The sequence below is a fragment of the Pocillopora verrucosa genome, chromosome 8 (assembly GCF_036669915.1).
Source record: "Pocillopora verrucosa isolate sample1 chromosome 8, ASM3666991v2, whole genome shotgun sequence".
NCBI lineage: Eukaryota > Metazoa > Cnidaria > Anthozoa > Scleractinia > Pocilloporidae > Pocillopora > Pocillopora verrucosa.
The window spans coordinates 11798974-11819818 of record NC_089319.1 but is presented as its reverse complement, the minus strand read 5'-3'; the positions used below and the strand labels follow the sequence as shown (position 1 = coordinate 11819818).

General features: G+C 37.2%; 1 protein-coding gene across 1 annotated transcript; it reads left to right on the top strand.

Moving 5' to 3' along the window:
• Positions 1–15852: 15852 nt before the first annotated feature.
• LOC131780415 (uncharacterized) lies at positions 15853–20450 on the top strand. The gene is made up of 6 exons (XM_059097024.2): positions 15853–16915; positions 17347–17436; positions 17880–18026; positions 18357–18464; positions 19041–19212; positions 19533–20450. The coding sequence occupies exons 1-6, from the start codon at positions 16907–16909 to the stop codon at positions 19856–19858; spliced, it is 852 nt and encodes a 283-aa protein (XP_058953007.2). The 5' UTR covers positions 15853–16906; the 3' UTR covers positions 19859–20450.
• Positions 20451–20845: the final 395 nt, after the last annotated feature.

Here is a 20845-nt window from a genome sequence, read left to right as displayed (position 1 = left end):
AAAATACTGACATCTCGTTGCTGTTTTTCAGGAATTAGACAAGGACAAGACCAAAATTATTGACAGCAAGTGGACAGTGGACAATGAGATAGCTGATCGGTCTGAACTGAGCGAGGAGTTGGCAAACTTCTGTCCACAATACCCAATATATCAGGTGAAAATGATGGACGACTCATTGACTGTTACAAGGGTAGAGACAGAAGGTGAGTCAAGGACAGAGAAGTTTGAAATGCGTATACCGAAAAAACAGGAGGCTAAATTGCATTCGCGCTTTCCTTTTGACTTTTATTAATTTTTGAAGTAAACCCATGCCAAGCTGTTCTTTGAAATAATTAAAGAATGAAAAATATATAGACACCTGGTAAATCTTAAAGGTGATAGAAATTTCTAAAGTATCAAGATGTCGTAAATTCCTCCAGGAAAATAATGGAGTGTTTTACTCTTGTTTCGCAAACTTTAAATTGTTGTGACACATTTAATGCAGTTGTGTCTTTTCTTTTGACGACAGGAACGCAACATCGCAGTCGTCGACATGCGGGATCATTTCCGCCAATTCACCCTTGTAATCTGTGCGCAGGTGGAAAAGGCACCGTTACCTACTGGGATAAGTGTTGGTGTTCCAATAGAGGAGGATACTGGAGAATTCAAAAAAGGGTAGTTTCGCGTATATGCGTTACGATCCGGGTGGGTTGTAGGTTACAGCACTACGTTTACTATGTATATTGTTACCAATATGTTTGTGAACGTCCAACATATAGGCCACCCCCATATTATGGGCGAAATTTACCTATCGCGTTGTAAGTATCTTCACCGTGTTGAAGACAAAATGCTAGCGGAAATCAGGTGTTTAGTATATCATAAACAGTTAACGCTTTTTTTCATGTGTTACCCAAGATAAGCAGTAATATTTAATCCACAGTAGCTCTTTCTTTTGTACATTTTTAAGTCGTTAGTAGTCCAGCTTTTAGTGAGATGTGTTTTCGGCGCCATTGTGGCGTTGCTCATATTTCGAATTCGATGGACACTGTTTCAATAAAAATTGCAATGTTGAGTAGAGAGAAATTCACCGTTTCCCATGCATGAGATCGTATTTTCAATTAGCCATGTAGTTTGGTACATAGTAGTACTGACTGTAGCTGATAGTATCAGGAGTCTTAGGAAGCAAAGGCTGAGAAGCAAAAATATTTTAGCATTGGAAGCATTCTCAAGAAGTTGATTTTTTATTTTAAGTCCTTTTGTTTTTTAATCTAATTTTTACAATATTTTTGCTCATTACAGCAACTACAACGCTAGAGATGATACGTAATGTCATGTTAGGGGTTTTTATAATAATGATTTCATATCTTTGTTTTTAATTGCTGAGTGTGATTTCAATAAACAAGCAAGCTTTTAAGTTTGACAAAGGTATCACTTGTTGTTGTTATCGATTAATGGGGGGCTTGATACCAACCTTGACTTTAATCTGCATTTTCCTGAAATTTTTTCCTCCATTTTTATATCAGAGGAAGGTCCCTTTAACTTTTGATTGGTTAGGAAGTTTCCTTTATTCATAGAGTAATCTTACTCGTAACGTGGACTGAAATAACTCTTTGAGGAAAGAAGTGACAATGAACCAAACTTGAACTGACCTTTAGGGTAGGATCATACATATGAAAACCATTTCATTGATTGACTTGGAAATAACGTTAAGGGTCATTCCCTTGTTAAAGTTGTATCGTTGTCTTCTTACCTTCAGTGAGCAGGGAAATTTGAGTAGTCAAATTCAAAGTTTTGGTTACCTACTATGTTGCATAAGAGTATGGAGTTGACAATCTTTGTAACGGATAGGGAATATTGCTCACTTTATGTTTGCTCTTGAGGGAAACAGTTGGTGTATTTTCGAATGCAATTTGGTGATAAATTTTCAAGTGCTTATTACACCAAGTTGCTAGAGAAATCATGTTATAGTTGTCATTACTTGTAATGTACATGAAAAAAGAATCACAGAAAGTCGATACAAACGAAATTTTGACAGCGCGCACGCTATTGTAATTTGCATGCACTCCTGTTACAACTTTGCATTTGTGTTTCATAAAAATGCACCCATTCTCAGCCAATCAGACGCGCGTATTTTTTACGAGTATTGTTAGTTTAGCTTTCCCAAAAGTCTCATTGTTTCCCGGGATTAAGTCGAGGTATACAATGAAATACATTCAGGACGAACATGGTGAGAAAAGGAGAAAAATGGATTTTCAAAGGGCACGTTTTTTAGCTGGATTTTTTTTGTATGTGAGTGCTTACATGGATAGAAAATTAAGTTCAAAGACACGGTCAGCTGCATTTCGCAAAGAACCAAAATACATAGTTGTCCAAGATACATTTAATCTCGTGAAAATGGAAAGTGAGGTGTCCTGAGGTATTTATACAATTTCTTCCAACATCACTAATGCACTTTACAAGTAGAATGGGTTGTACTTGAAGTTACAGGGAATTCTTGCTACTTCAAACCTAAAACAAGAGGAAAATATGAAGGGGGTAGTTTTGCAAAGTTGGTGGCAAGTTTCCTTCTTCCTCATCTGGTAAACGTTATAGGCTGTTAGACATGCCAAGCAAGGGTTTTTATATAGAAACAACTAGGGTGGATATGTTTGCCTTAATTGTTTTTTTGTTTGTTCGTCCACCTCTCTACACAGGTTATAAGTTTCCTCCAATAAGTGATTCAAGTGATTCCTTATTCACCTCAGAAAATGTAAGTTTCATGATTATAGGAGATCATATCCTGAGTAAGACACTTGCAAAGCAATAGGGTAATTAGCGACTGGAATTAATTCATAATTATTTTTATGCGTCTTGGAGGTAAAAACCAATGTGCTAAATTGCCTGGTGTGTAGTTTACTTTACTGATGCACGTGTAGGAATCAATTGTGTACTGACCATATACAAACCTCAAAACCGCAAACTAGCTACCCTTGATCATTGTTTGTGGTTAAGCTTTATCACACCTTGTTGACTTTTCTCTGGAATTGCAAAACATTCCATTTATGCAATAAAATATGTGTTTATTGTTCATCATGATGTAGGATACATTGGAGATAAACTTTATTCGTTTGTCTCACGATGTTGATCGCGAAGTTTCGACTGCAATACTGCTAGTCTTCACTAGGCAATTCTTCATCGCCTGATGAAGACTAGCGGTATTGCAGTCGGAACGTTGCTACCAACATCCAAAGTGGCTCCATCGTGAGACAAACGAATAGTTCATCTCCTACCATTCCAGTGATATTTCCGGTGTGAGTCTCCCAGTAATTTAGAGATAAAGCAACATGTTGATGATCATTACTAAAGATTGATTAATCTGCAATATTGTTGGACAGTAGTTGTGAAACTTTCTGATAGACAAGGGAGCTTCTTTTCCTTAGGATTTTTTAATTAAAAAAAGTCTGTAAAGGAAACAAGTGGCCAATGCTGCCAGAGCCTATCTTGGTTTCCATAGCTTGAAGTGACTAGGATTATTACTATTCCTCCCTGGATGGGGTGCTAGTTCATTGCAAGGTTACTCCCCAGCATTTCATCAGGCTTCACTAACAATTATTTTCCTGTACTCATTTGTACCCGGCCTGGGTGGAGAGAGCCAACGCGAAAAGAACAAGTTTTGCCCAAGAACTCAACACAATGACCCATCAGGTCTTGAAACTGAGCAATTATGGTTTTTTTGAGTTTGTTACTTAGGGAAGGTTAAAATAATCAGGTGGCACATAGGATCTTCATGTGAACACTAATTGGCCAAAAACTTGCGGGCCTCTCTAAATTTGATTACTATATATTTCAATTTTGACTGAGGAAGTTGCTCTGAAAACAATTTTAAAAAAAGATAAAGCAGCTCTATCATTTTCTTGCATATAATTACACTTTCATTTTCCGAGAAGTGCAGTAAATATAAGACATGTAGTACAGCTGTAAGCTGATAATGCTGCACGTGTACATGCATGACTGGTGAGGCTATCCATGATGACTGGTATGAGTTACTGTGATTTATTTAGAGGTCTTCATAGAGCTCTATGTGTTTATTTGCTAAAGTCATATTCTTACTAGCTTTATGTATCTTTGTTTGTTTTCAGGTGAGAGCTCGTCCAAGTGTTAAATCTTCTTCCTACAATGTAGTCTCAGAGCAACCTTACAACTCACACAGGCAGTCTAGTGGCCTATATGCTTCTGCAGTAAGTGCTTTGTATTTGCTAGTTATACCTTTCAGTTAATTAACATACATTGCCCCTCTTAAAGAGTATCATCAGGAGTCTGGGTTGATTTTCTCTCAAGAAGAATTCATAGCAACTAAAGTTGCTTTTAATTGTGGAAATTGATGTGGAAACTAATTTGTGCAGCGTGGAACTACTGTGCGCATGTGCAAATTGCACAGGTGTCTTAAATATTAATAAAAGTATAGATCGAAATTATATCTTACATAAAGGACATTGATTTTAGGTGTTGATCTATACTTTCTGTATTGTAAACAAAACCAGAAGAAATCTCTTTGCTCTTCCTATGTTGAATTAAGTTGGGTATTTGTAGTTTATTTTGATACAACTTTTATTATGGCAACTCAAATTTGAAAGTTTGCTCCATGTACAGCTGTACACGGTATCTTACATGTGACTGATCAGTCTTAAGCCAGGAATTTGTAAGAGTAGGCACCACTCAAACAGAAAGGAAACTTGACTTAACGCTAAGTAATAAACTCCAATTTCTGGTTGTAACAGAAACCCGGATAGGTTTGTTTGAAACATGATGATATAAGCTAATCCAGGGTTGTTGACAACATTTTGATGTAGTTTTATTGCAATATTTACCCTTCAATGTTTTACTGCTATCAGTTTTTACCGGAGAGTAGAGCTCTGAAGATGAAACCTCAAGACATACCATGTACATAACTATATGCCTTCAAACAAGAAAAAATTGACCAAGTTTGAATTTTAGTCTATGTTAGCACTAATTGCAGTTTGAACAATTACGTTTGCGAAATGGATTTTGGAATTCCTAGAGTATCCTAAGAATTCCTAGGTATTTTTTCCTCGGAATTCCTAAGAATTCCCAACTGTAACAACTCTGGTTCTAAAAACCTGGAAATTCCCAGAAATTCCAAGTTAATAGCAAACAGGACTTGGCTTTCCTAAGAAAATCCTAGGAATTCCAACTCAGAGCACCAATGACTTTCCCTGAGAGACTAAATCTAAAAACTTGCCAGAAATTCATAGGGATTTTCAGGAATTTCTAGGAATGTTTAAGAATGACTGAGAATTTTAAGCAATATTTTGAGGCAACTGACAACTAAAAATTCAAGTATTCAATGGAATTCATTTACATACCTAATTAAACTCAGGTTTACATGTAAAATATTTTCAATTGTGTATTCACATCAACATGTAGTAATATTAGGATGGAATTTGATTTCTTTTTCTTTTATTACTTATTAAGAATTATCCTCAATTACAGCTAATCGTATACAAAATAGTCCTAATCAATCATTAAATTTGGTTTGACACAGATTGTGAATAAAATCTGTTGATTCTTTTTCATAAAATACAATAACTTGAATTATATTTATTGCAATAAATACTATCAGTCAAAAAATAGTCTTTAAATGAATCATTTAATTTTGGATGATGATACAAATGGTATTAACCCTTTCTCTCCCAGAGTCAAGCTTTGACTTGATTTTATGTAGTTGTAACCTCTTAGGATGAAGCTCTTGTATGTGAACATTCAAATGTAAGCTGTCAAGCAGCACTTTCATGTTTTAACGTTTGTTTTTTGTTGATTCTGCATACTGAAATTCAAAGATTTCTTCTCAATTTTGACTTAGCACTCTTGGGAGTGAAGGGGTTAATTACAGTTAAATAAAATTGATTTTTGAATAAAAATCTTGTTGTAACTGTAACAATAAATTAGAATGAATTTATCCTAAACTGCAGACTTAGCTGCTGTTTGTCTTTTTTTCCTGGGCTCGCAGCTTTCTCTGTTGGCCTCAAATGAGATTGTCTTCGAGAAGCTTGTCCATTTTGTAACTGAATTTCATGACAACTGAATTTGGAAAAAAAATAAAAAATAAAAAAAATAAAAAATAAAATATATATATATATATATACATATAAATGTGGGGGTAGAGTCCACCTTGGCATAAAGTGCTCAATGCGCTGGTAGCAGAGCTAAGTATACATAAGTTAAAGAATTCAAGAAGACGTCGCGACGAGCGCTTAGGCGCGAAACTCAGAGTCACAGAGAATGAATGTGTCCTCTTTAATTCTTTAACTTATGTATATATATACAATATGTTTATATATACAATACACAGACTTCCTTTCATAGGAAGTCTGTGTATTGATTTTCCCGTTTTACAGTGCTCGATACGTTGGAGTAGAGCGCGACATATTTTGCGATAGAGGGAAAAAACAGAGAGACTATACTTTCATCCCTACAATAAGTTAAATTTATTTCCTCATGCTTTGATCTACGAAACAAGCTAGCTCGATTCTTGTTCCCTTAGCTCCTTGATTTGCATTTCGGCAATACTGTAATATTTTATGGTCATGCGAATAAAGCTTGCTGTTGTTGCTTCAGGCTGTAACATTCGCCTCCCGATAATTAAGCCGCGGGTTATTTTCAGTCCTTTTGCATGTAGAGGCTTCCAGCGTCTAAGCAAACAAACAATCACTTATATTCTCGTAGTGCTTGATTCTCTATTTAACAAATAGAGAAGCCTTGACTGTGCTCTGTTCTGTTATAAAGCACGCAGGAAGCGGCTAGAGCACGAGAGAAGTGTTCCACTTCCACTTTCTCCCCACTTTCTCCCCACTTCTTCCGCTTCCTAAGTGCTTTATAACAGAACAGAGCACAGTCAAGGCTTCTCTATTTGTTTTATAATAAAGAATCCGTCAAATTCCCCATGCATTACTTTCAATTTTCAAAACAAACTTTATTTCCAAAGCGAACAACAATGTCGTCAGCATGCTCTATACTCTCATAGAGCACGCTACAATAAGCCAATCAGAATCTCTGTTAGAATGGTTCAAATAATCTGATTGGCTCTACAAGACAAAAGCTGTCAGAAGTGTCAAACCGTCAAAGTTCAAAAACCATCAAAGTTCACAATCTGCGATAGTTTACAAACTAAAATAGTTCGGCAGGTCGATTTTAACGCTTTTGCCTGAAGTTTTTAACACAGAATCTTCAAGTGAAATGTTCAGTGAACTTCAGCCGAATTATGGCTCATAAAAAACACGCGAGTTTTTTCACATGACAAGGTAGAAAACAAACTGTTCAAGGCGAGTGTTTTTTAAATGAACGACAGCCGAATTCACCGGAACATGAAGATCGCTCGGGATGACAGCGCCGCAAAACTCGGCTGCAGTGACTGAAGTGACTTTCTACTCAACGTATCGGAAAGGATATTAGAGCGAGTTCTTATTTTTTCACTCGAAGGCCGGCCGATGTAGTTTCTGAGGCTTGCTTTACTGTAATGACCGGAGATCGCCATGCTAAGCGAGCCGCGATGGACTTCAGCATGATCATATTTGCTCAGACACCGTCATGATTAGTATGAATTTTAACAGATATGTCAGTTTGATTATATTTTTCATAATTTCTGTTTTGTTCTGTTTTGTTTTTGAACTCTGAACTTTATATACTATACGAGTGTTAGCTGTGTTTGATTTTTATTACCGTTCGTAAGCTTGCAATCTAACTGAGCGTGAAAATCTTTAAAACTCGGAATGTCTATTTTGTTTTTCCTTTGAGGATTTTCGTATCTGCTCACGTTTTAATAATGTAAATTACGGCGCCTGATATGTTTACAAACCTTTGTTTGGTTCTTCTGTTGCTACTTGCCGGCTCGCTTGTTCCGAAATTTCACTTTCAATTATCGGAAAAAAGCTAAAAAGAAATCCCGGAAAAGGTCGAACATAGTACAATTAGGCAGATGGCGTGACAGCTTTGGCTCAGCTCTATGCTCTATACTCTCATAGAGCACGCTCTTTCAACCAATGACAGCGCGCGTTATATCCGAACTTTATTATAATTAGTTTTAGGCTGTGAACGGCCACGGGTGCAAGTTTTCATAGAAAGAAGGTCGCACGCTTAGAATTCTAAGAAATAATGTGCATGTCTCCCGAAAAATTTTCATCTTAACCACGTAATTAAGAGACAATGTTTCTGAAAAAAAAGTGCTTTGACCTATGTAAGGGAAATTTTTATGTTGCCGGAAACTATATTTCTTTCGCAAACCTTTCAACCGGTTTTTTGTTGAAAAACGAGGACTGGTAGCTCGCGCGAAAGGGAATCTTGAGCTCGTCATAGGGGCTTCACCCGTGGGATAGGTGTTAAGTACAGCTTAAATGAGCACTGTAGAACGGTCATGTAACTCGACCCGTTCTTTTATTGATAGGGTGCACTACGTCTAACACAACAATGCAAGTGTACGTTGCTCTTACCCCCAAAGAACTTTTTCCTCCCACAAAATTGTTCATGTTAACATCGAAACGGAACCAAACTATTAATATCAAACGCCCAAGGCTTTAGATGGAGAAAATGTTTAGGTAACTCAGCTCAGTTATAACGCCCTGGCTTCAGATCAACTCTTGAAAACAGAAACCTAAGATAAATCAACTTACGCGTTTCAAAGCACCAGTTTCAGTCTATGCTGCCCAAAAAAGGAAAAAGACCGTATTTTTTCGGTTAAAAGGCTATTGAATTTGTTATCTGCCGTGAACTTAACAATATTTAAACAAAACAAAGTCACACTTCCCAGTTAAGTATGACGGGCATGGAGCAGACTCGTTCGAACAAAGTACAGCAAAATCCGGTTACACTATATCATTTGCCACTTCGTCTTCGCAAGAATGTTGTTGAACTCTTCCCACAATTCTGGAGACGTGTCGTTGTGGACGGGAGCTCCAGACCAGAACCGCCACAGGTGTGTGCGATGGATCGTCTAGCGAATCCATCTAAGGTTGAAAACTGGACTGAAATACATGGTACACAGATGACATCGGCGCCTGTTACATATCTCAAGAAAGATTTCAGTTGAGCTTCATCCATTCCTCTCACAAAGCGTTTCAGGAACTCAGTTGCCGCCCTCTCCGAGTTGTTTTGAGGATCTGCCTGTATCATGCTCAGTACTTTCCGGTTAGTGGGCTCACCTGTCTGGTACAAATGACACAGACTTTCGATTGTAGTCAGTTTTTCTTTGCTATTCAGTATCATTAGGGCCTCTGGCCACATATCAGCCACGTACTGGGGCTTCTGAATCATTTCTTTATGAGCCACTTTGAGAGTAAGATCTCTGGTATTTTCTTTTGTCGGGACTTTCCTACAACCAAACCTGTCAAGTACATCGATCAACTCGTCGGCGTCAAAATTTCCCTTGAGCGCCTCAGCAACGTCTTCTTCATCCTTGGCGATATAATTCTGGAACGATTTAAGAAGAATCTCCGCAGGGACTGCGTTCTCGCCGAATATCACACTTACAATGAACGCTTGGCTGAGCATACAAGGGAAATAGCCCAGATCCAAGTAACCCTTTGTAGCTGACCACTCACTGGATTGGAAATCATGTCTCAGGGCTGGAACCCTTTCTCTTTCACCAAGGGTCGATGAATCATATTATTCGTGCCAGAAGCAGGCAATAGCATCGCGATAGAAACCACCAACGTCAATCGAGCGTTCTTCCTGTCCTCTTACGTCGACCATTACAATTTTCATCTCAGAGGTCATGATGTTCTCTGCCTGGAACGCTTCTTTCATGTCGCGATACACCATTGTTCTTCTTATCCTCAAGGTACTGAAAAGGAAGGCATTCATGTAATGATCATATACCACGTATTATAAATTAAGATAACTTGCAAGGATGTGAACTTATCCGTTAATTGTATTCAGTCGTACTTTACCAGGCTAAATGACTTGTTACTTTGTCTGCACGCTGTCATTGTACTTTTTCTAAATGTCAAAAAACATTACAATGTTATCATCAGGCAGTATTTTCTTCTCTGCACTCGCACAAAAATTTAGTGTGACAATTGCTTGGCCTCTTCACGTTTGTGTTGTGTGGACAAGAAAAGTGGTATCCAGCTGGGTTACGCTCGTTTACAGCTAAGAGAGTAGCTTTACACCACACGGAATAGAACTAAGTACTAGTCTAACATGGGTTCTATGTGCACGTTGCCTTAAGTTACAACGATACAACTAATCCTCAAACAAAAGCAGCATACCAGATTTCAATGAAGGCAGTTTCATTTGCAACACTCACTGACAGGGGCACATTTGAAGAAGACTCGTGTTGTGCCACTTCGGAGGGAACAGCCGTAGGATTCTCCTCAGTTTGACTGTCAATGTTATCTTCTTGGGTTTCCTGTGAAATAACCAGAAAGTAAATCTGAACTAAGTACCAACCACAGCGCCATTTCAGGGAGGAAATATCTGCAGGAAGATTGGAGAAAAAGGTCATTATTGTGCTATTAAATATATCAAATAATATGTGTTCTTTATAAGAATAGTCAGGACTAAAATTTGTACAAGAGTTCGAAACGGTATTATTATCATTATCTTTACTTCCACGACTATCATTATCACTGCCAAATAAGTATAAAAATAGAGGAAGATGATTGAAAGTAAAGGTAAAATGAATTGCGGTTTCTAATCACCTCACCCCCATCACTATCAGCAGAAAGAGTGCCTGAGTTGACCATCATACGAAACTTACGCCCAGGATCCTGCACAAAGGGACAGAGAAATCATTACGGTGTTCCTATTAAACATCCAGGGCATCTCAGAAAACTGCAGACAAAACCCCGCAGTCAGACAATGTCTACTCACGTTGTTATTTTTTCTTTTCCGCTTTGAATTTCTGCAAGGATTAGCTCCATCGTTTTCCTTGTAACAATGAAAGGGACTGGTGATGACGGAACATTGGAATGAAAGCAACTCTCATAACGTAGGCCCGTACTTGCAGGCAGGAACGATGACGTTTGACCTTCACACGCAGCCGTGTAGTAAGACCAAACTTCCATGAGGGAGAAATTCGTTCTATTCTTTTATGCCAGCTTATTTTTTCAACGTGTAGACATGGAGTACGTGACGACTCCAAACGGGTAACCGTGAAAAGTCAACATACCTGCGCTAGATCGTCGCCTTCCACCAACTGTTCTGGTGGGAGGTCAGGAACTGGAGGGAAAGCGAGAAAAGATGAAGGTTGCGACGTTGTGGAGTCTAGGGGTATGGTTTCATTGAATCTGTCTGCAGTACTACCAAAACCCATAAAATGTATCTCCGGGTCTTATTCCAAAAGATTAGGCATATCTTCGCTTTTAGCCATGTAAAGCATTTGTTTGTCGACCACTGCAACAGGTTCGGACGGTAAAGGCACTTGCCATCAAACGTACAAAGCTGAAAGTACTCTCAATTTTCGTTCACAGTACCCCCGGACACTGAGAATGTCTCCTTTCTTTGTTAGACCAAAACACTGGAGAATGTTATCTAAAGCTAGGTTTATCGCGCAAAAATTCATCTGAAAGGCAACATCAATGTTTATAGTTTGCAAAACACAAAGTTTCTTCTAGAGGCTTTTAAGTCACACATATGTCGTGACTCTATCAATTAGGAATGATTAACTTCAGGCCCAGTTGTTCATAATATATTTATCACTTACCCAGCTTTTCAGGGTACAACAGTTTCAGCTGCCTCTCCCATCCTTCTTTTCTCCTCTTTTGCCAAGGTCATTTTCCCTTTTTTTCTCCTTCCTCAATTCTGGATTGGTAGTATTTGTACGATTCTTTAACATACAGCCTGATACAGATTTCTTTATCGTAAACTATTGTAGACATCTCCGAATATCAGACGCTGGCGATAATAACGCAAATTATTTTGCTGCTGGCTAATTAATATTCCAAAAATAAAATGGCCGTTAAGCGTTGTGTAATTATAATGTTTCCATACAACTGCGATATAAGTTCACAAGCCGTGGAGAAAGAGAATATTTATCACTTACTACAAATTTATTATATCATAAACAGCTAAAGCTTTTTTTTCATTTGTTACCCCCAAGATAAGCAGTAATATGTGAACCAACAGTAGCTCTTTCCTTTTTACATTTCTAAGTGAGTGTCGCTCGTAGTCCAGCTTTTAGTAAGCTGTGTTTTCGGCGCCGTTGTGGCGTTGCTCATATTTCGAATTCGATAGACACCGTTTTAATAAGAAGTACAATTTTGAATAGAGAGAAATTCACCGTTTCTCATGCATGAGATCGTATTTTCAATTAGCAATGTAGCTTAAATCTGTACCGACTGTAGCTGATAGTATCAGGAGTCTTAGGAAGCCAAGGCTGAGAAGCAAAAATTTTTTAGCACTGCAGACATTCAGTCCAGAGGTTGGTTTTTATTTTAAGTCCTTTTGTTCTTAATCCCATTTTTTTTATAATAATTTTGCTTATCACAGCAACTACATCGTTAGAATTGATACGTAATATCACGTAATGTCATGTTAAGGGTTTTTATAATAATTATTTCATATCTTTGTTTTTAATTGCTGAGTGTGATTTCAATAAACAAGCAAGCTTTAAAGTTTCACAAATGTATCACTTGTTGTTGTTATTGAGTAATGGGGGGCTTGATACCACCCTTGACTTAATCTGCATTTTCCTGAAACTTTTTCCTCCGTTTTCATATCAGAGGAAGGTCCCTTTAACTTTTGATTGGTAAAGAGGTTTCATTTCTTCCTAGAGTGATCTCCCTCGTGACGTGAACCGAAATGACTCTTTGTGGAAAGAGAAATCATGTTATTACTTGTAAGTAATGTACATGAAAAAGGCATCACAGAAAGTCAAGACAAACGAAATTTTGACAGCAGGCACGCTATTGTAATTTGCATGAACTCCTGTTACAACTTTGCATTCGTCTTACATAAAAAATGCGCTCTTTCTCAGCCAATCAGACGCCCGTGATTTGTTCACGAGTATTATTGGTTTATCTTTCCCGGGAGTCTCATTGTTTCCCGGAATTAAGTTGAGGTGTACAGTGAAATACATCCAGGACGAACATGGTGAGAAAAGGAGAAAAAATGAGCATTTTTAACAGTACAACGTCTGAGAGGGTTTCTATTTTGTCTTTCGATAACGTAAAACAGAACCATTTATTAGCCACAGGCTGCTCCATTGTATTCTCCAGAAGTGACGGAGAACTAAGTCATGGAATCAACGAAAAGTTCAGAAAAAAGAGCTTCAAAAATATTACCCCACAGTCACACCGTCAGCCTCAGCCACTTTCTGATCTCACACAGAACCTGGTCATAGATGGAGTTAGATAGAAAAATTATAAAAATATTCAAATCTGCAGCCCCCTACGGCTAAATTGCATGGTTTTTACAAAAATAACAATTTCATGTAATATAAAATGACTGCATAGAGAAAACTACGTATAAAAGTTTTACAGATTGGACATGGATTGAATAAATGAGTTCGTATAACGATTAGTGCGCATTTTCGGCAACATAACATTGCGTTAGTTTATGAAATTGTATCTGCTAATGTTCCTGGGTGGCACAGTATTATAAGATAGGATTGAAACAAATTGTTTATAACACTTCAGGTTATAAAAATAGTCTATAATCTTTTCTTAGAAACACCGATTTCGGAAATAGTTTGCAGTTGTTACCAACGTTTTTGTGTTTGCCAACACATTTTATGAAAAAACTTGGTGCTTTCACAGGAATATGTGTGTTCAACTTCGAAATCCCTATTTCAATTTTTATTTGAGCTAATTGCATTTGTGTCAGTAAAAGATTACAGATTGTTCTTTAGTGAAATCCCATATTTTGGGGTAACACGCACACTGGGGCTAGTGTCAGCAAAATCGTACGTCTTAATTTTTTTTCGATCCATATTTTCATTCACACTTCCTAGAAAATTCATTCATTCTTGACCAGTTTTTTAGTTTGTTTGTTCTTCCCTGTAAACTTGATAATAAGGCTCTTCAAAGGTAGCTTTATTCATTCCCTGACATGATACTAAAAAACTCCTTTTAAGCAGAAACTGGAACATCATAATTGTTCAATCAATGGATTACAACTGTTTGAACATCTACACACCTAATCCTCGTGAAAATTCTATTCTTAACTTCCTTGTTCCTTCCTTAGTTATCTTGTCACACTAATTTATTTTTGTTTCTGACAACAAGGTGGATTTTTTCAGAGTTAATATTTGGCCTTTGACACTTTGTAAAAACCTCAAAGTACTCCGCACGTAGGATGTGATGAAATCAAACATCTCATTGTCTGTGCTTAGCAGTCAGAACATCTCCATGGGTTTTCTGTTTGTAACAGCTTTCTTTCGGTTTTAAATGTTTCTACAACATCTTTTTTCAAAGTTGAACTTGTGTTATTTAATTTCTTTTTCCTCCAGAAAGACCCCTTAACACCCATCTTCGGCTCGTTTTAATTCAGTTTCGTTAATGAGTTTACGCTCCTAAAAACTGACAGGTATCTTGGCATTCAAATGCTAATGATCGATATTAATCCCAAAACTTATCAAATTCAAGCGTCATTTCAGAGTCTTCATCAGTGTTTCAGCAATCACGGAACACTGATATCCGAGGCATTCTCTGACAATTAGTTTTCAAGAGTTGAGTCTAAATGAAACTGGCAATTCGAAATACGTCAGCGCCACGAGGAATGCTTGGTTACCAAACAAATAAGGAAGAACAAGGAAGTTTTAAGATCCAAGGTAAGTGTCTCCTTAAACCGGGAAGAAAATGTAAGAGATAGACAATAAAGAAAAGCAGAAATAATGCAAGTATAGCAAATGTAACCTGCTTTAACAATTCTCGGCGTCTTTCAATTAATTTGTACAAGTCTGTATCCCCCTTGAAAATGACGAATTACCAATAAGTTCCGTGTTTGCTGAAAGCAAGGCAAACATCACGCAACATATCCTGAGAAAATTTGATTCACTGTCTAAGCGTATTAAAACTTACATCTGTTTTTCTGAAGATAACATAATTATTTTTCATTTTCCGTCATTGTTCGTGAACCTCATTAGAATTTCCTATGTGTTCTCTGTTTCTAAGTCATTGTGCTCATTTTAAGAATAATTTGAAATGAAGTGGTGGCTCAGTGTCACCTTTATCCGACCGCTGTTTGTGTTTTGTACTTTAGAGTTGATAACCAGTTATCTGTGTTTTAAAAGTTTACTCGCCATCTGCTTTCTTTAGATCGAAGGTTATGTGAGGTGAATATATCGCATGACATAGAATGGAATGTTTTCTCTGAGCTTTATGCGTCTTCACGGAAGCTTTTCTTTTTTCAATACAAGTTATCATTTTTGTCGTAAAAAATACACCCTCTCTAGGTTCTTTTCCTCTTCGTCGTTTAATATTTAGTATGATTATTTTATGTCTTTCAAGTGAGTCGATGTGAGTCAGCAACGACGGCATTTCGCAAAATATTTGCAGTGTATGACAGCATATTTACTTATGCTTGTGTAAGGAATCAAGCATGTTTGGTAATCTTTCCAGGATATTTTGTAGAGTGGTAAACTCGCTCTTGATAAACATGGAAATTTTGGTATCAAAATGGTTGGTTGTAAATTGAATCTACAATAGGAGTTTTGTTGTCACACAGGTTCGGTTACGCCTCTTTCACAGGCCCCACGGAAAGGACGTGGGCACTTTTCAAATACTTTACAGCATTTCTACCCTGTCTCTATCGTTCTTCATGATTTTATTCCTGCTCTAGAGGACAATAAAATTGAATCATTACTTATTTGTTAATAAAATACCTCTTTATTTCCGTAGTTTAAAAGTAACTTAAGTTTTAGATACAAACGTAAGTCAAACCTTGAACATCTACTTTTTCGCGATTGATGAAACACAGGTGTGAAAGCTTATAATCACAAATGAATTTATTCCATAGCCAGGCGGGCATTGATATCTGAAGGGTAAGCAATCAAATGCAAAGATACATGTTAATTGAGCATAAATTCATTTACTTATGAAGATAACATTAAGGGCGCCAAGCATGTGTACTTGTGGGTTCAAGCTGTAAAATTAAAATACAAATTGTCGGAATTCTCGCCTTGCATTATAAAGTTCCACAATCATATTGACAAACTTGTAGGAACCCATGAAAACTGTTACATCCACCGAGATGTTCTCAATGCAAGCCATACTCACTAAGTAGGGATATTAAAATGAAACTTTTAGTGGTTAGGATTTTCTTTTTGAGTTGTAAGCATTTGAAAGGAAGCAATAAAGAAAGACAAAGTGTCAAAGACTGAGTAACTTCTATGAGAAAAGACACCTGTTGGCTGAAACAGGTAGTGATTACTGTAATTAAATAAAAACAAGGAAGTTAAGCATAGATTGTCCGTTGGGATGCGGAAATATGAATTAGAATTACATGATCAGATATCCAAGAATAACCACTGAATTTCCCTTTTCCTTTATGCTGAAGCGAATTAGAGCAACTCCTACATCCCGGTTAAGAATCGCGTTTTGAATGATAGAAGGTGAATGATTCACTAACATAAGATGCCTGAAACAACTGTAAGCAATTACCAAAGTCACAAAACAGTATTTGTTAAATTAACCCATCAGCTAATCGTAACAAAATACCTTATGCAGCAAACACTTCTGATATTTCTTTTCCGCGCTCCCTGATATTTCCTCAAAATCTAAAATGAATTATCAAGAACACAATGTACCTCTCGCTGAAACATAAAATTCAAATATGCATTAATAATGCATATGCATAGCATTAAGTACGGCATAAAAAGAAGCAGAGCACGTCCAAGTTACAGTGCACGATAACATCAGTCAAAGAGAGACGAGCAACACCAAGAAGAAAATTGACGGAGAGAACCAGACAAAGCCGAGCCCAGAAGCTAACAACTATGCTCGTTGTAAGTGAACAGACACTGCATAAGTTTAGATATCGCTTAGTTATAATTGCATGCACCACACAAACAACTGAAACATACTTCTAGAACTGATGCATTGATCATGGCCTCTTTTCGTTAACTGTGTATCTGTATTTTACTGAATATTGTCATCATTATTATGATTGACTTTTAACTGCATCTTTGTTTCTAAACTTTGATTATTGAATGTCGGCTAAGTTACACTGAAAGAATCTAAAGGATGTCTCCCATTTTTCCCAGCGCAGTATCATCTTGTTGGCAACAGTTTTTATAGAAGTAAAAAATTTGAAAGTAGGAGTTAGATGAACTTTTATGGGTTGACTAAGGGCTTCATCTCGTGTTTTTCAGTTATAAGAAGAAATTAATTAAAATAATTAATGACAATCTCTATGTATTTTGTTCGTTCTTTGTAGAAACCAGCCCTCGTAATCCTGCTGCTTGTTGCCACAGCAAACTGGACATCTGCAAGTCCCGTCCGTTCCGCTCGCTCTCCTTCCGAGAAGGTCAATTATTTCCTCCCAATCTAATAATCAGTAACAAAAGGCTCAGCAGTAATTTATCTTGCATGCCATGAAGAACTTGCCTTTTTTTCCCTCTCTGTCTTCTTTTACCGTCATTTTCTGATTACCTCGCTTATATAATTTTTGGGAAAAAAATTAAACGTTTCAAAACCAATAACTGAAATAACTGGATTTAAAATTTAAGCTTCGCTGCATTTAGAAATGCATCTTTCATTAGAGATACAAATCCCTTTGCTTGCCACAATGTTGTAATTAAACTTCACTCGCACCGACGCGTTATCGCGATTCCTGTCATACTTGCTAGCTACATTCTACGTAAATATTTTTACTATATATCTCAACAAACCTGTCAAAATTCAAAGGTCAGTGCACCGTTCTGAATATAAGAAGACTCCGCTCTCATTTGAGCATTTTCTGTTTCACAGGTTGTGGATTACAAAGTTCAAATCAGCGAGACTGGGACAGAGTACAACGAGACCATCGAAGTGGCCACGGAAAAGCAAACTGAACTGTTTAAAGTTCCTGCTCATAATGACGTGGACGAAAGCAATATTTTGCACGACTTTAAGACGGTAAGTCTATTTGTTTTAGCGTCAAGCGGTGTAAAAACATTAGGATTTATCCAGTCCTCAATCAAACCTAAAAAAAGTGCTTAATCAGTTCAAACCCAACCGACTCATTATAAAGCACAATCTTTTAATCATGTTTCAAGCATAGCAAGTCCTGATTAGAACTCTTTAAGCCAACTGGGACAACGCTGAACATGATCAGCTACTCTTTACTAGACAAGACAAAGGGGACATATTCATCATGCTTACAAACTTATGTTTTCGTGTAAATGAAACACCAGTGTTTAAACAACATTGGGATTATCGAAAAATTCCTCTTTTATCGTAAAACAGAATATGACTATGATGCTGTTACCGGAAAAAAAGATATGCTACCTTATGCCACTGTCAGAAGAGATGCCGACACCAGCAAAACTCGAGAGTGATCTTGACCGGACAGAGGTAAGGACATGATCCTTTCTTCAGACAAACGACTCAGAGAAACTGTATTATTTAAACATTATTAGATGGCAAAGAAATAAAACGGTCACAAAATTCCCTAATCTTTCATCTTTTAGTTAAAAACACAACTGGTGTTAAGTCTTTATTTGCTAACTATTCGCTATAATCATCATTCGAGTGCTGCCACTTAAATGTCTCACATCTTGGATCATTATAAGAAGCTGGGAACATTTTGGAAACTTAACTAGGTATCCCAGTCTATTGTTGAGAAATCAATAAAAATTCAAGAGGAGAAATATGTGGGTACGGGTTTCAATAGTTTTGTCCTGGCGGCTGGCTGACCAAAGAATACTGTGTACTGATTTGTGAACACTTTGGGATACGCATAGTTTTTCTTTTACAGAAAGTTTTCTGAAAAATTCTAAAACATCTGGTTGCCGTTTTACAAGAATTAGGAATTGTCCTGCTTGCTAGCTGACTAGTGCACCGATTGGTGAGAAGTACAGGAGACGCATGATTTCTCTTTTGCTTAGGGATAGTTAAAAAATACTAAGAAATCCTGTTGCTGTTTTGCAGGAATTAGACAAGGACAAGACCAAAATTATTGACAGCAAGTGGATAGTGGACAAAGAGATGGCTAATCGGTCTGAACTGAGCAAGGAGTTGGCAAACTTTTGTACACAATACCCGATATATCAGGTGAAAATAATGGACGGCTCATTGACTTCTACAAGGGTTGAGACAGAAGGTGAGTCAAGGACAGAGGAGCTTGAAATGCGTATACCGAAAAAAAACAGAAGGCTAAATTGCGTTCGCGCTTTCCTTGTGACTTTTATTAATTTAGGAAGAGAACCCAAACCAAACTGTTCCTTGAAAGAATTAAAGAATGCAAAATATATAGACATCTGGTGAATCTTGAAGGTGATATAAATTTATAAAATTTCTAGATGTCGTAAGTTCCTGCGCCAAATTAATTGAGGTATTTCTCTGAATGTTTTGCTCTTGTTTCGCAAACTTTAAATTGTTGTGACACATCTAATGCAGTTGTATCTTTTCTTTCTACAACAGGAACGCACCATCGCAGTCGTCGAAATGCGAGATCATTTCCGCCAATTCACCCATGTAATCTGTGCGCAGGTGGAAAAGGCACCGTTACCTACTGGGATAAGTGTTGGTGTTCCAATATTGGAGGATACTGGAAAATTGAAACCAAGATAGCTTCGCGTACATGCATTACGATCCAGGAGTGTTTTGGGTGGTGTTGTTGGTCAAAGCACTTGGTTTACTATGTATATTGTTCCCAATATGTTTGCCAACGTCCAACATACTATAGGCCACGCCCACATTATCAGCCACGCCTACATGATGAACGAAACGAACCTATCGCGTTGTAGGTATCTTCACCGTGTTGAAGACAAAATGCTTACGGAAATCAGGTGTTTATTATATCATAAACATTCAACGCTCTTTTTGTTACCCGCAAGATGAGTAGTAATATTTGAACCCACAGTAGCTCTTTCTTTTTTACATTTTTAAGTTAGTGTCGTTAGTAGTCCAGCTTTTAGTGAGATGTGTTCTCGGCGCCGCTGTGGCGTTGCTCATATTACGAATTCGATAGACACTGTTTTAATAAAAATTACAATTTTGAGAAGAGAGAAATTCACCGTTTCCCATGCATGAGATCGTATTTTCAATTAGCAATGTAGCTTAAATCTGTACCGACTGTAGCTGATAGTATCAGGAGTCTTAGGAAGCCAAGGCTGAGAAGCAAAATTATTTTAGCACTGCAGACATTCAGTCCAGAAGTTGTTTTTTTAATTAAAGTCCTTTTGTTTTTAATCCCATTTTTTAACAATAATGTTGCTTATTACAGCAACTACATCGTTAGAAATGTCACGTAATGTCATGTTAAGGGTTTTTATAATGATGATTTCATATCTTTGTTTTTAATTGCTGAGTGTGATTTCAATAAACAAGCAAGCTTTTAAGTTTCACAAATGTATCACTTGTTGTTGTTATTGAGTAATGGGGGGCTTGATACCACCCTTGACTTAATCTGCATTTTCCTGAAACTTTTTCCTCCATTTTCATATCAGAGGAAGGTCCCTTTAACTTTTGATTGGTAAGGAGGTTTCATTCCTTCGTAGAGTGATCTCCTTCGTAACGTGGACCGAAATGACTCTTTGTGGAAAGAGAAATCATGTTATTACTTGTTAGTAATGTACATGAAAAAGGCATCACAGAAAGTCGAGACAAACGAAATTTTGACAGCGGGCACGCTATTGTAATTTGCATGAACTCCTGTTACAACTTTGCAAAAAAAAATGCACTCGTTCTCAGCCAATCAGACGCCCGTGATTTTTTCACGAGTATTATTGGTT